Source organism: Podarcis liolepis (genome assembly GCF_965112155.1).
Source record: "Podarcis liolepis genome assembly, chromosome: 1".
Taxonomy (NCBI): Eukaryota; Metazoa; Chordata; class Lepidosauria; order Squamata; family Lacertidae; genus Podarcis; species Podarcis liolepis.
Window position 1 is genome coordinate 67,174,872 of NC_139554.1, and position 13,988 is coordinate 67,188,859.

Consider the following 13,988-nt stretch of genomic DNA (forward strand, 5'->3'; position numbering starts at 1 on the left):
AAACCCTATGACAAAATGTAAGGTACAGTATGTTTGCTGTTCCAATTGTATTTCAGCTGCATTTTATTGCTAGTCCAAATGCATTGCAGAGATTCTGTGTGCTTCTGAAAGGGCAAATGCAGTCATGGAGAGCAATTGGGATGGAGGCTGTGGTGCAGAGGGAGTTTTAACCCTTTCTTTCCATGCTGTTAATCCAATTCCAGACATACATACAAGCCCACTGGAATTGGGAGAGGGATTCAGACTGAGAAAAAGCTGCAAGGAAGAGAGTTAAAAGCACCACTCCTATAAGGCCATAGCCCCAGTCCAGATTATTCCCTGCCTCCATTTTCCAAAAAGAAGAGTCTGGTGATCAGATTGCGGTTTTCCTGTCACCTTCTACCGTTTGGTTTTAGGAGACGGTTGAAGGCCCAAACTAGCAGGACCATGTGCTGTATATTGCGACCTGTCCTTCTGGTAAGCCACAGCAATGCCAGGGACTGGATGCCATGTCAGCACCGCTGCCCTCACTGATCATTACGGCTCTTAGGACTGCACATAACATTTTCCTCTTTAGAAAATGAAAATATGGAAACAAGGTCTTCTAAAGACCTGCTGAAGCAGAACCAGCAGAGGGAGCTAAAACTGCAAACTTTATTCATGGTGCAATCTTGTACATGCTTACTCAGAAGTAGGTCGCACTGAGTTCCAAGGGACTTGTTCCCACATCAGTGTCCACATCAGATTGCTGCCTTTATTCCAAAGTAGTAGCTACTTTATCAAACGCATCTTAGCAACAATGGAAAATCCACACCGACCTTATGCTCCCTATTCTTAAAGCAGGTTAACATTAGCAAAGGGCAACCCCGCTTTGCTCTCTCTAAATTTTTGGCTAATATGCCAGGCACATAATCCTGGAGAAAGTGATGGCTATAATCCTGATGCTTTGATGAGGACCCATTAAGTTCACCGTCCCTGTTCCTTGTTCATAACATTAACAGTATTATCTACTGGCAGAGCAGTTACAGGACATGAGGCATACCCAGCCCTATGTGGGAGATACTAGGAATTGAACCTGATACCTTCAGCATACAAGGCTCTGCCCCTGAGCTGTGGCTGCGACCAGCAGTTCCCCCATATGGAACAAGGATGCGAATGACCCATGCCTGCTCGTGTGAGGGGTGGGCAGCTTCTGCAGCTTCATGGATTATGTAAGCACACCATTAGATTTGGCTCAGTGAAATCATCTCTGGACATATACTTAGAATGGTAAAGTTGGGAGGGACCCCTAGGGTCATCTAGTCCAACCCCCCCTGAAATGCAGGAATCTCAACACGCTGCCCCCCACCCAATTTGACAGACCCTGTTTAGCTTTGCAAACATGCCAACAGTTTTATCGCTGCACCCCTAGGAGGAGGGTACCACTTGTTAAGTGTGTGGCTTGGTCATGGATGACCTACACCTCTAAACCAGGTGTGGTGAACCTTTGGCCTTCCAAATGCTACTGAAGTAAAGCTCCCTTCATCCCCATCCCTGGCAATGCTTGCTGGAGCTGATGGGAGTTGTAGTTCAGCAAGTGGAGAACCAGATGTTCGACATAGCTGCTCTAAACCCTCCAGCTGGCATGCAATCTCTTATAAATCTCTTTTCAATGACATGAAAAAGGAAACAAACACTGCTTGCTGTGGAAAAGGGGAATCTTTCTATCCTTGGCCTTGTATTTCAGCTGGTGAACAACGGAGAAACTTCTACTCTGCTTCACAAACCACTCCCACCCTATGTTTTCTTATGTGACTTTTTGGCCATATCACCGCAACTGCGGATGGCAAGAACTCAGTAAATTCCACGTTCAAGAGAATGCTGAGACCCAATTAGGGTGTGATGATCAGGTAAAACCAAGTCACCCTCCTATTTCAGCCAATCAAGTACATCTATACAGCTGGAGAGGCTTGAGCTTTCAGGTGTGAAATGCAAGACCTGAATCAAAAGCCTTTTCAGCACGTGGACAATCAGTGTAAACATCTGTCTCCAAAAGGCTCTGTTACAATAGTTGTATGTTGTCTTCTAAGGGGAAGGTCATGCCTACATTGAAAGCTAAACTTCATTCAACATGTTGAACAGCAGTATTGAAAAAGCAACCATATTGTGCATCTTAATTTCTGTACTGTTGTGCTATTTTCCGCTCACAGCCTTATTGCTATGAAGAGTACTCTGATGTAAGGTTGCCACAGTATGTCTCTGATCATTGTTGTAGGAAAACACTTTATTGATAATGCCTACTTGCAAGGATACCTACATTCAATTGTTCCCAGAAAAGAGTTGTAGAAAGCATAAGATGAGGCTCCACTCTACAGACTATTGTATTTTGCAAGGTATTTGAAGCAAAGAAAGGTTTCGTTTTCCAGGTTTTTCATAAGGGCATTCACTTTTCATAAAGAAATAAAATCTGCATAAAGCAGCAGGTTTAACATGCCCCCCCCCGCAAAATGAAACCAAGATGACAATTGACCCTGAAAATATTATCACCTTCTAAGTTCACCAAATCTCTGTGCTATTATAGATAGATGGATAATGATGATAGATATAGATAGCTGAAGTCTTCTCAATGCCTTAAAGCTGATTACAAGAACAAACATCATAAATTCATATGCTCTATTCCTTGAAAGCAGCTAGAGTATATTATAGGACTTGTGAGGGGCACCATGAACCATCCCTGTTGATCACACAAACAGAACATGTGATTTAGAAGTTTCCATGGTACAGGCAGATGTTTGCATTGCATTAGTGAAAAGATGTGATACAAAACTGCAAGAGTAAAGAGGCACGACGACTACTATAAAGGATATTTACGTAATTCAGGGTAATACTTACAGAATCTGGATCTCTTTGTTGTTCAAGAAAAGCTGAAAATTCCACCAATCTGAGTTTAGTTGTTCCAATAGATCGACCTTGCCAGGCAGGAACTGAGGGGGCTGGAGCCGATGCAGGTTCAAACCCTGAAGCATAAATGATCAGCAACGTCTTTGCTAGTTTTAGATTATGATTGCATTGTATTATTTATTATTGTGGATGAAGAAAACTTGATGCCAACCTATTTTATTATAACTGTTAAAATTCAACTACTTTTAAGCTTGTTCTCAGTTGCTTGGAAATGTGGTTATTTTACATTCATAACATTTGTGTTTTAACTTGTTGTTAAAATTATATTGCTGTTTCCTCCCTCAAGTATTACATTCTTCTTTGTAAACAAAAGAAAAGTCTATCCAATATATTGTATTTGATGTATCAGGACCGTGCAATTCCTTCTATAATACTGTATTTACTCGAATCTAATGCTCACCTTTTTTGGCCAAATTACATTGCAAAAATTAAGGTGGGCATTAGATTCGATGGCACATTTACATTCGCCAGCAAATACTTTTTTTGTTTTGTTTCAAGGATCTGAAAATTGAGGTGTGCGTTAAATTTGATAGTGCATTAGACTCAAGTAAATACGGTAATTAGACAACACTTTACAAGAAAACATTAAAATAATCACAGAAACCTCAGTAAATGAAGTAGTCCAAGACTGATGCAACTCTGAAAGATATGCCATTCATTACTGGGAATGTTTGTATACATAAGAGCCAAGGAGACCAATCTTAATGAAGTCAATAATCATTTTAAAATAAAGTCAATCGAATGATTTTATATTCCTTTAAAGGTAAAGGTACCCCTGCCCGTATGGGCCAGTCGTGTCTGACTCTGGGGTTGTGTGCTCTTCTCGCTTAAGAGGCCGGGAGCCAACGCTGTCCTAGGACACTTCCGGGTCACGTGGCCAGCGTGACGAAGCTGCTCTGGCGAGCCAGCACCAGCACAGCGCACGGAAACGCCATTTACCTTCCCGCTATAAAGCGGTACCTATTTATCTACTTGCACTTAGGGGTGCTTTCGAACTGCTAGGTGGGCAGGAGCTGGGACCAAACGACGGGAGCTCACCCCACCATGGGGATTCGAACCGCCGACCATATGATCGGCATGTCCTAGGCACTGAGGTTTTACCCACAGCGCCACCCGCGTCCCTATTCCTTTAGTTTATTGCATATGAGGCCAAAGGGTATGGTTTTAGATTTAGAAAGGACAAAGAAATGTGCCATTTCTTCACAGATGTTCCTACAGTGAGGAATTCTGGAATAGGTAATGCCACTATGGCTCTAAAAGTAGATGTGGGTTAGATGATTCGCATGCATATTCCATCATCTCTGCATAGATAAATATTGCATACACAAATTCACAAATACATTCATCCTAGGTAGATGACCAATGAGACTACTGAACTCCCTTGTGTAATTAAAGGCTGCAACCTGTGCCAGGCACTAAATACGGAGTGGGTCCAAAAAAATTGGATAAACGGATAAATCTGTAATTGTTACCTGAAATGGGAGTTGCGACAGTTGGCTGTATAGGGTAGGCTTGCTGGACAAATGGCTTTATGCTGAAATAAACCATTGGACAATGACTTCAGATATTAACTGAAATATTTAATAACAGTAACAAGAAAGCACATTTTGTTTCTAGTAAAGACAACAGTGTAAACCTCCTTTTAGAATCCCTTCCAGTTGGGATTCAGGCCTCATCACGGGACTGAAACTGCCTTGGTCGCACTGGTTGATGATCTCTGGCGGACTAGGGACAAAAGTGAGAGCTGTTTCCTAGTTCTGCTGGATCTCTCAGCGGCGTTTGATACCATGGACCATAACATCCTTCTGGACCGTCTTGAGGGGCTGGGAGCTGGGGGCACTGTCGTACAGTGGTTCCGCTCCTTCCTCCTGGGCCGTGTTCAGAAAGTGGTGGTGGGGGATGAGTGTTCAGACCCCTGGGCTCTCACTTGTGGGGTGCCTCAGGGTTCTGTCCTCTCCCCCATGCTTTTCAACATCTACATGCAGCCGCTGGGAGAGATCATCAGGGGGTTTGGGCTGGGTGTTCATCAGTATGCGGACGATACCCAGCTCTACCTCTCTTTCAAATCAGAACCAGTGAAGGCGGTGACGGTCCTGTGTGAGTGTCTGGAGGTGGTTGGAGGATGGATGGCGGCTAACAGATTGAGATTGAATCCTGACAAGACAGAAGTACTGTTTCTGGGGGACAGGAGGCGGGCAGGTGTGGAGGATTCCCTGGTCCTGAATGGGGTAACTGTGCCCCTGAAGGACCAGGTGCGCAGCCTGGGAGTCATTTTGGACTCACAGCTGTCCATGGAGGCACAGGTTAAATCTGTGTCCAGGGCAGCTGTGTACCAGCTCCATCTGGTACGCAGGCTGAGACCCTATCTGCCTACGGACTGCCTCACCAGAGTGGTGCATGCTCTGGTTATCTCCCGCTTGGACTACTGCAATGCGCTCTATGTGGGGCTACCCGGAAACTACAACTAATTTGAAGGTGACCTGGAAACTACAACTAATCCAGAACGCAGCAGCCAGACTGGTGACTGGGAGCGGCCGCCAAGACCATATAACACTGGTCTTGAAAGACCTACATTGGCTCCCAGTACGTTTCCGAGTGCAATTCAAAGTGTTCGTGCTGACCTTTAAAGCCCTAAACAGCCTCGGTCCAGTATACCTGAAGGAGCGTCTCCACCCCCATCGTTCTACCCGGACACTGAGGTCCAGCACCGAGGGCCTTCTGGCGGTTCCCTCACTGCGATAAACCAAGTTACAGGGAACCAGGCAAAGGGCCTTCTCGGTAGTGGCGCCCTCCCTGTGGAACGCCCTCCCACCAGATGTCAAAGAGAACAACAGCTACCAGACTTTTAGAAGACACCTGAAGGCAGCCCTGTTTAGGGAAGCTTTTAATGTTTGATGTATCACAGTATTTTAATATTCTTTTGGAAGCCGCCCAGAGTGGGCGGGGTATACATAATATATTATTATTATTATTATTATTATTATTATTATTATTATTATTATTATTATTATTATTATTTTAGAGCAGTATTTTAGTCTGAATTAATGGTCTAAAGCAGGCTTCCTCAACCTCGGCCCTCCAGATGTTTTTGGCCTACAACTCCCATGATCCCTAGCTAGCAGGACCAGTGGTCAGGGATGATGGGAATTGTAGTCTCAAAACATCTGGAGGGCCGAGGTTGAGGAAGCCTCATCTAACGCTAGTCCATCCTGGGACGAGTGTAGTGTAGAGATTAAAGAGTTGCAGTCCTGAGGAACAAACACAGATGTGTAAAATGGAGGAATCCTCTCTCCTTGCTCAGCAACTTCAGATTGGCACCTCAATGTGTATGGGCCAGTGGCCCACCTTAGGGCCACCAAATCCATTCCCCACCCCGCCCCCCTTTTTTGCTCCATAGCTGCTTGCCACTAATATTTTGGTTCATTGGTCAAATCAAGAAATACACAAAGCTGGGCTGGAGAAGTGTGGAAGCCCTTCTTAGCGACTGGCCTTCAGGATATTTGTGACATGACTCTCTGCCATCACCTCCACAAAGAGTGTGATTGGAAGTGGACCTCAGGACTGTGTGCATCTATTTGTTTGTTTAAAGTTTATTAGCCGCTGTTCAGCCAAAGCGCTTGAAGTGGCCAAGAAGAGGCATGTAAATGTACAATGGGAGTACCGTATTGGTCTGAATATAAGCCACACTTTTTCTCCAAATTCTGACAGCGAAAAGTTAAAGTGCAGTTTATATTTGTGACTTTGCCTTTCCCCCAACAGCTCTGGGGAGGCTTGGGAGCAGCAGGTGGGCTGCGCGCCATTGCGCCACGCTGCTGAGCTGCTCTTGGGGAGGCCATTGGCAAAGTGGCACGGCTCCCCCCCGCCCGGGAGTAACCTGGGAGTGCGGGACAGCGGTGTGCAGCCCGCTTGCCACTCCCAAGCCTCCCTCGAGCTGCCAGAAAGAAGGGGGGAAGGCTGGCAGCAGAGCAGTGCGGCTCTCTCTCCCCCCCCCCCCCGGAAGCAGCCCGGGATTGTCTTTTTTCCTCTTCCCTCCTTCAATTTTAAAAGTGAGGCTTATTTGCGGGTGAGTCTTATATTCGGGCCAATACGGTAATTCATTGTTCTACTGAGGAAAGCATTCCAGCTTGCCAGATGAAACAATCCCCCCACTCCTCACCCCACACACTGTTTCTTACACAGTGGGGTTTCTTACACACACACACACACACACACACACACACACACACACACACACCTTTATTTCCCTGGGGGACAGAGGAAAGAAAGCCCTGTTGTGCAAGTGGAAGTCCTTATACAGGGCTTACAGTGGTGCCTCGCAAGACAAAAAGAATCCGTTCTGTGATTCTCTTCATCTAGCGGTTTTTTTGTCTTGCGAAGCAAGCCCATTGACGGATTAGCGGATTAGCACTATTAGCGGCTTTTAGCGGCTTACCGGCTGATCGGATCAGCTGATAAGCGGCTTAACGGCTTAGAAAAAGGGGGGGGGAGGAAAAAAACCCCACAGGAACTCGCAAGACATTTTCGTCTTGCGAAGCAAGCCCATAGGAGATTCGTTTTGCGAAGCACCTCCAAAACGGAAAACTCTTTCGTCTAGCGAGTTTTCCGTCTTGCGAGGCATTCGTCTTGCGGGGCACCACTGTATGCTGATGGGACTCCTTAGTCGATTCCCATCCACAATAGGCACAAATTAGTGCCTGAGCTGAGGGACAGGTCAGCCTTTGCCAACCTGGTGCCCCTCAGATGTTTAGGACTACAACTCCAGTCAGTGCAGATGTATAGCACAGTTGTGCTGGCCGGGGCTGATGGGATCTGTAGACCAAAACATTTAGAGGACCATAGGATACCAAATACTGCCCCAGGCTGTGTAAACACCACACATTAAAAGAACCACCAAAGGAACCTGGGAACTGTACATTACCCCTCACAGAATTACAGCTCCCAGTTTTGGAGGAGGCAGCAGGTGGGGGAGATTGCTTTGAATGCAGTTTGTACGAAGCCTTGGTTATTTGAATCAAGGAACTTCCTTGACCCTGGGGGTAATAAACTTGATCCAAGATCAAGGAAGATCCAACTATCAATGAACCATGGGGTTTTCCAGGACCAAACCAGACGTAATATTAAATGGATGCAGTGGCGTAGCGTGGGGGGTGCAGGGGGGCCCGGCTGCACTGGGTGCAACATCTGGGGGGCGCAGTTAGGGTTAGGGGGCGCAAATCCACGGGTTAGGGGGCGCAAATTACTTGCCTTGCCCCGGGTGCTGACAACCCACGCTACGCCACTGAATGGATGCAAGCATTTACCATACCTAACTTTTGTTCTTTAGTTAGCAGCCAGGGTGGGGAGAGGGGGGCAGAAAAGTATCTGGACCATGATATGTGAGGGATTAACCTAGCCCCACTCCCCAGGGTTGTGGTCCAAATAGAAAAACAACCCTTCCTGAAATTCCAAAATCTGCTCCTAATCTCATTGGATGTAGTGGTGAGGCTGGAACTAGTTTCTGTACAGCTTGAGTATCCCACCATTGACCCTAATTGAAACAGCCTTTGTTTTAATCCTCATTAACAGGCACTGTGGTGACTGGGTAAATGTGCTGGAAAACTAGTATTAAGTATAGAAAGCATTCTGGTCACACAAATGCTTCATCTATTTCCCATGCCACCACTGCCACACTCATTACGTTCTTTAGTTATAGCCTCTGGGATTGAATTCCTCTGGCTAGGTACACATCCTTTTTGGATATACACATGCATTCAAATGAACACATACCTACCAATGTGTACCGCAACATATACATACAAACAAGTGAAAACAGTGGCGCTCAGTCTCAGTTTTCCATCACTTACTCTTGTGAAGATCCAGGCTGTCCTGTTTGTATCATCCCTGGCCAAAACTGCATGGGAGTAAAAATAAAATAAAAAATTAAATATTTTTATTTTAACGCACACAACTTTTTTCAATTGCTCTCTTTCAGGGCACATTTCCTATATATATTTTCCACTAAAGAATTTTATAAGGGAAGGGGGAAGTACATTTTATAGAGAAATTAATTGATCCATCCTTCATTTCCTACCAATCATTGTTCTGAAATGTACTTTTTTATTGCAGCCAATTAACTTACTCCAGGTGCTCCAGGAAACGTCGGACGGGGAATTCCTGGCAGGCCCAACTTATTGTGAATCGCTGTTGCAGATACTATTTGAGCTGATGACATAGCGGCCATGTGCTGGAGTGCTTTGTCCTTTGCAGTCTGATCCTTCAACATGACAATTACAGGCATTCATTAATAGAATGGACACAACAAATCACACCAAGCAAGCACAGCTAGGAAGCACATATGCTAAAATTAATTAATTTTTTTTAAGGCACAGGAAATGTGAAAAATAAAAGCATACCATGCAGGGGGGGAAACGTAGCACAAGGGGTAAAATACATTTGGATTTCCTCAGGGTAAAGTTCTCTGCTCCATATTATCATGACTCGGTTTGAGTATGAATACAATTCCCTACTGTAAATCGGTAGGAAGTCAGCTAGAATTTAACCCAGGACTGAACTTTATTTCCCCCCCCCCCTCCCCACAAGCCAGAACAGAGTCTGAACCATCATTTGAAAGTCTTTGTTGAGCCCAAACAGGAACACAACAGCAGCAACAAAATCAGATGACTAGTTCATAATAGAGATTTGCCTAAATACGCAACAGCCCTGATAGGGGTAATGATCTGAAGGCAGCTGAGGCTACTGTCTTGCTAAAGCTAAAGAGGTTTGGCTCTGGTCACTGCCTGCAGGTGAGACTACCTGGGAATTGCATGTAAGCAGCCTTGGGCCCCATGAGAGAAGAAAGGTGGGTTATTAATGTAGGAAATGAATAATGTCACTGATTGCAACCAGATGGGAACCTGAGACCCTGAAACTAACATCTATAAGGATTTTTAGGTATTTCTGGAATCCACCTGGCTTCTCTTTAACAGCCCTCTCTTCAAGAGTTGGGATAAGGAAGCATGTTGCTTTAAAGGCCACACTTCACTCTAAGAGGCTGGAAGAAGAATAGGAAGGCAGGGCAAGGCAAGGCATGCACTGCACAATATTTCACACATGCTGTAGTGCTAAGCTACTGCTGGTGCCTATTAAAGTTGTGGAAAACTGAACCAGAGGATTTAATCCAGCCAAAGTTAAATACTTTTAAAGCCTATTGCTTTCAGCAGCAGAGATTTAAACCTGTACTTAAGGCTTCTGTTGAAACCAAGCTTTCCTTAGGTCTGACTGTACCCTTAAGGGCTCCACACCCACACCCAGTAAAGTAGGAACCCCAAAAATACTTGGGAAATACTTGTTTCCATATATGTTACTACATATGCTATTTATGATACTAAATGCTAAATAGGTTTATTTTATAACAACCCTTAATCTATAAATAATACTGTTCAAAAATCAGTGGTGGACTTGCTCTAATGCAGAGTTTCTCCAACTTAGGTCTCTGACTGTTTCTTGATTACAACCCCCATCATCCCTAGCTAGCAGGACCAGTGGTCAGGGATTATGGGAACTGTAGTGCAAAAAGAGCTTGAGATGCAAGTTTGGGAAACCTTGGTCTAAAGGTAACCCTGGTTATCCCCAATCCCCATTATCAGCCATGCCAGGGTCAAGCTAGAACCATGGGCAGGTGCACCATGGTTTAGATGTGTGATCTGCAGAGCAGGATCCCTGAAGTAGGTGGCTGGAGCTGGGAGGTACTGGAGTCTAAAGTACAGCAGGCACTGCTCTCTTGAGAAAGCAAGGGCAGCTTGCTAAGCTCCTGGCGCTTATGCCGAGTAAAAAACTGAAGAGGGCTCTGAGGCTTGAAAGTATACAGTCCATAGAAGCTCAGGTCCCAGCCTGAAACAATCAAGTTCAGATATCCCAGCCCTGAATTAAATGACCTTTGGGAGTAGACCAGGCAGCAGTTTTATATTTCTCTCTCACCCTATTCCAAAGGCTCATGCTAAGGGAGCTAAACACAACCCAAACACAATGAAGCCCTTGTAGGAAGGGACTCAAATCCTACACAGGCCTGCAATAGCACGTCTAGCCTTAGATTTGAATACTTGGCTGCACAACTGGGCAGGGCCTACATGTCACTTGCTGGCTGCTTGTGCATAACACAACCAAGCGAGTGAAGTCAACTGCGCAAGGAAGATGCATTTCCCTGGCCTCACTTTCCCTGGCATTTCCCAGCATTCACACACTGAGCTCCCTCACCTCCACCATCACCATATGGGACCACACTGCAGGGAGGTGGCTCCTGTGGGCGGCTCTCTGTGAAGCGGCCTGTAAGCCCTGGATTTGGGGTCCCATTGGGTAAGAAGATACTGGCAAGGCATGGGAAACTGTACCATGGACCTCCAGGTCTTTCTAGGGAACCGTTCCCTTGTTACGAATAAATCTGGCTTCAGCAGAATTCTGTAGCAGCCTTATTTATACATTCCACGCCACAAGTTCCTCTTGCTTTGAGGGAGAAAATGTTTTGGGCGAAAGCTAAACTTTGGGTATAAGACTGAACGATAAAGGAACACAAGCGCTAAGAGGCAGATTCATGGTTACAAGCAAAATCGCAAGCATGCTAGCCAGGAAAGCATGCCATCCAATATGGTATACGAATCCGCACACATAATTCCCCCCAAAGCCCATAATGAGAAGTTGAGCAGCTTCTTCATTTCAACAGCTCCTTTAGAAACAGCAGAGGCTAACAGTACAGTTAAAGCTAGCTAAAAGAAAGAAAAAAAGGGGGGGGAGCCTGCCAAGCACAGCTGAAGTATGTAATACTTGCTTTACTGAAAAAAAATACTTACCATGCTTGTTACCTGGATGCAACAACAAAAAGTTTGTTAAAATGCTTCTGTACAATTGTAGTTTCTTAGCAAAATATGCTCTAGCACAATTAAAATTGGAAGGTGTTCCTAGTCATTTCGTACACAGAGATTAAGTTATTATTAATTTTCACCAAGGAACTGATTCATCAAAAGAAGAAAAGGACTAATTGTATTAATGCCTACCACGCTGATAAAATTAAATGACCAGCTTGGCAGCTGCTAGGTCCCCATTTAAAAACCTGTGGAAACTGCTGTAATAAAACTATTACAGGTTGCCTATTTTATGCTGGTTTGCTGGGGGTATGGGCGGCAGGGGGAGCAGCTGCTCTCAGTGGTAACTCCCCCCCCCCAACGCCCCAAAAAAATCCTGAGCAGAATTCAAGCGGAAACCTGATCAGGTGTTAATGCTTCGAGAAGCGACATTAACACCTGTGGACCCATCTGTAGCCTGCTCTTCCAGAGTCACAGGGGAACTGGCTGAGAGCAATATGGCTGCTGAAGAAACCCGGCTTTTAGCAGCAGCGGGGAGGCCGTAGAGTGAGAAATCAACTTATTCAAACAATTATGCCAACTGCTTGACCTATTTTTCGACTCCTGAGGTTTTTGGGTCTTGCATTATTATTCCAAATAGTTAGCAAGGAACTCTTCAGAGTGAAAAACGAAACGAATCTGCCTCTTTCGACCAGATTTATAATGATAAAAGAGGGACTCTGTTTTGTTTTCTTCTATCACAGGCAACACTCGGTGACTGTACATCTGTTAGTGTCATGGCTGGGCCAGTGGCACTCATGCCAGGAATGAAGCTTGGAGCTTCCACTCCGTAAGCAGGCAGGGCAAGAGAGGGCCAAGCTCCTAACCAGCCCAGAAGCTTCAGGTTGCCTGCCAATTGGAGGAGCAACGTCACATGTCCATATTCCTTTTTCGTTCCCACAGAGAGCTTTTGCTGCACAAGCATGTACAGACCCCGAGGGGCTATATAATTCATTTGTGGATCAATGAAACTGAGGTCAAGTGAAGGATTATATTATTCAAGAAATTTATAACAGCTGTTTTATCATTTCTTTTAATTACATGCCATTGTATTTGCAATCCATTTGGTCAAAAATTAGCAAATAGATATGTGCATATACATTTTATATGTATCTGTGTATGTTGGGTGTGAGTAGGGAAGAACGGCTAACATAACTGCAGAACGTACATTAAAAAGTGTGTCCTTTTGGAAAGAAATTTTCTATTCAGTAGAATGAAAAATGGGGATGGGAGAATTTCTTACTTGTTTGGAGTCTTAAATCATTTCTTGTCTGAGGGAACCCCAGGCAAGGTGTGGTTTGTTTGTTCCAGAATAACTAATGACCCACTATTATCTGGATTAAATGGCTAATTTGTAAAATAAAATATGATGTATAAAAAAGGCATATTCCAGCATATTACAGGGCATGGATAGGACTAGGTAGCATTCAGGGTCTCTTCAAATCCTCTGATTTTATTATCAACCCTACATAATGAAAAGGAAGCTTTACCTTCCTCACTCATATGCAGCTATTTCTGAGGTAACTCATAACAACTGATTAATCACACATTAAAATGCTACATGACAGTCTGAGCAGCTAGTGAAGAAGACTACATCCAATTAAAACTGGATGGGGAATTTAGGCAGGCAGATTAGTAGTAATTACTGAAACTGGAATTTGGCCAAGATACATGACTTAACACCCGTATTCTCCACCTCTGAGTGCACTGGGATCTTTAATGAACACAAGCGATCAAGACCTTGACTTCCTAAGAAAATGGGTGTGTGTTTCCACTGTCAGTTATGCTGCAGTAAATACAAAATGGCTTAATTGTAGTCACACAGAATTATGCAGTCACTAGGCAAATGTGGAGCAGAATTTGTTTAGATTAGTTTGCCTTCAAGTGCCATGATTGGCTTCTGGTGCTAGTAATGCTAACATCATTTTCCTGTCGTTTACAGTAAAGTGTTCCTCATCTAGTATTGATCTTTGAAACCTTGGAACAGGCAAGCATTCCCCCAAGGTGACCCTGAAACAGTCCTTGAATGTCTCTTGCAATAAGTTATTTTCCAAAAAAGGGGACGGGGCTTAATTTGCTTCCATATTTTGTCATTTTTGATCCATAAATTTCTGATCTGAATAGCAATTGCTAAATTCTTGACTAAACTGAGAGGTAGTTTTCATATTTAGACATACAGGGACCATTGCAATACTG

The 13,988-nt window shown here is 44.5% G+C and overlaps 1 protein-coding gene across 37 annotated transcripts in view; it reads right to left on the reverse strand.

The window, feature by feature from the left end:
- TEAD1 (TEA domain transcription factor 1) overlaps positions 1-13,988 on the reverse strand; it is a 172,826-nt gene that overhangs the window by 22,856 nt on the left and 135,982 nt on the right. For 27 of the 37 annotated variants that reach the window (XM_083478237.1, XM_083478218.1, XM_083478205.1 and 24 more), the window contains 4 exons: positions 9,038-9,172; positions 8,763-8,809; positions 4,392-4,453; positions 2,851-2,975 (listed from right to left, as the gene is read on the reverse strand). In XM_083478237.1, the coding sequence (XP_083334363.1) occupies positions 2,851-2,975; positions 4,392-4,453; positions 8,763-8,809; positions 9,038-9,172 (369 nt within the window). Of the gene's footprint in view, positions 1-2,850; positions 2,976-4,391; positions 4,454-8,762; positions 8,810-9,037; positions 9,173-11,741; positions 11,754-13,988 lie in introns of all 37 variants that reach the window. The other 10 variants (XM_083478209.1, XM_083478213.1, XM_083478208.1 and 7 more) reach the window with 1 other exon arrangement.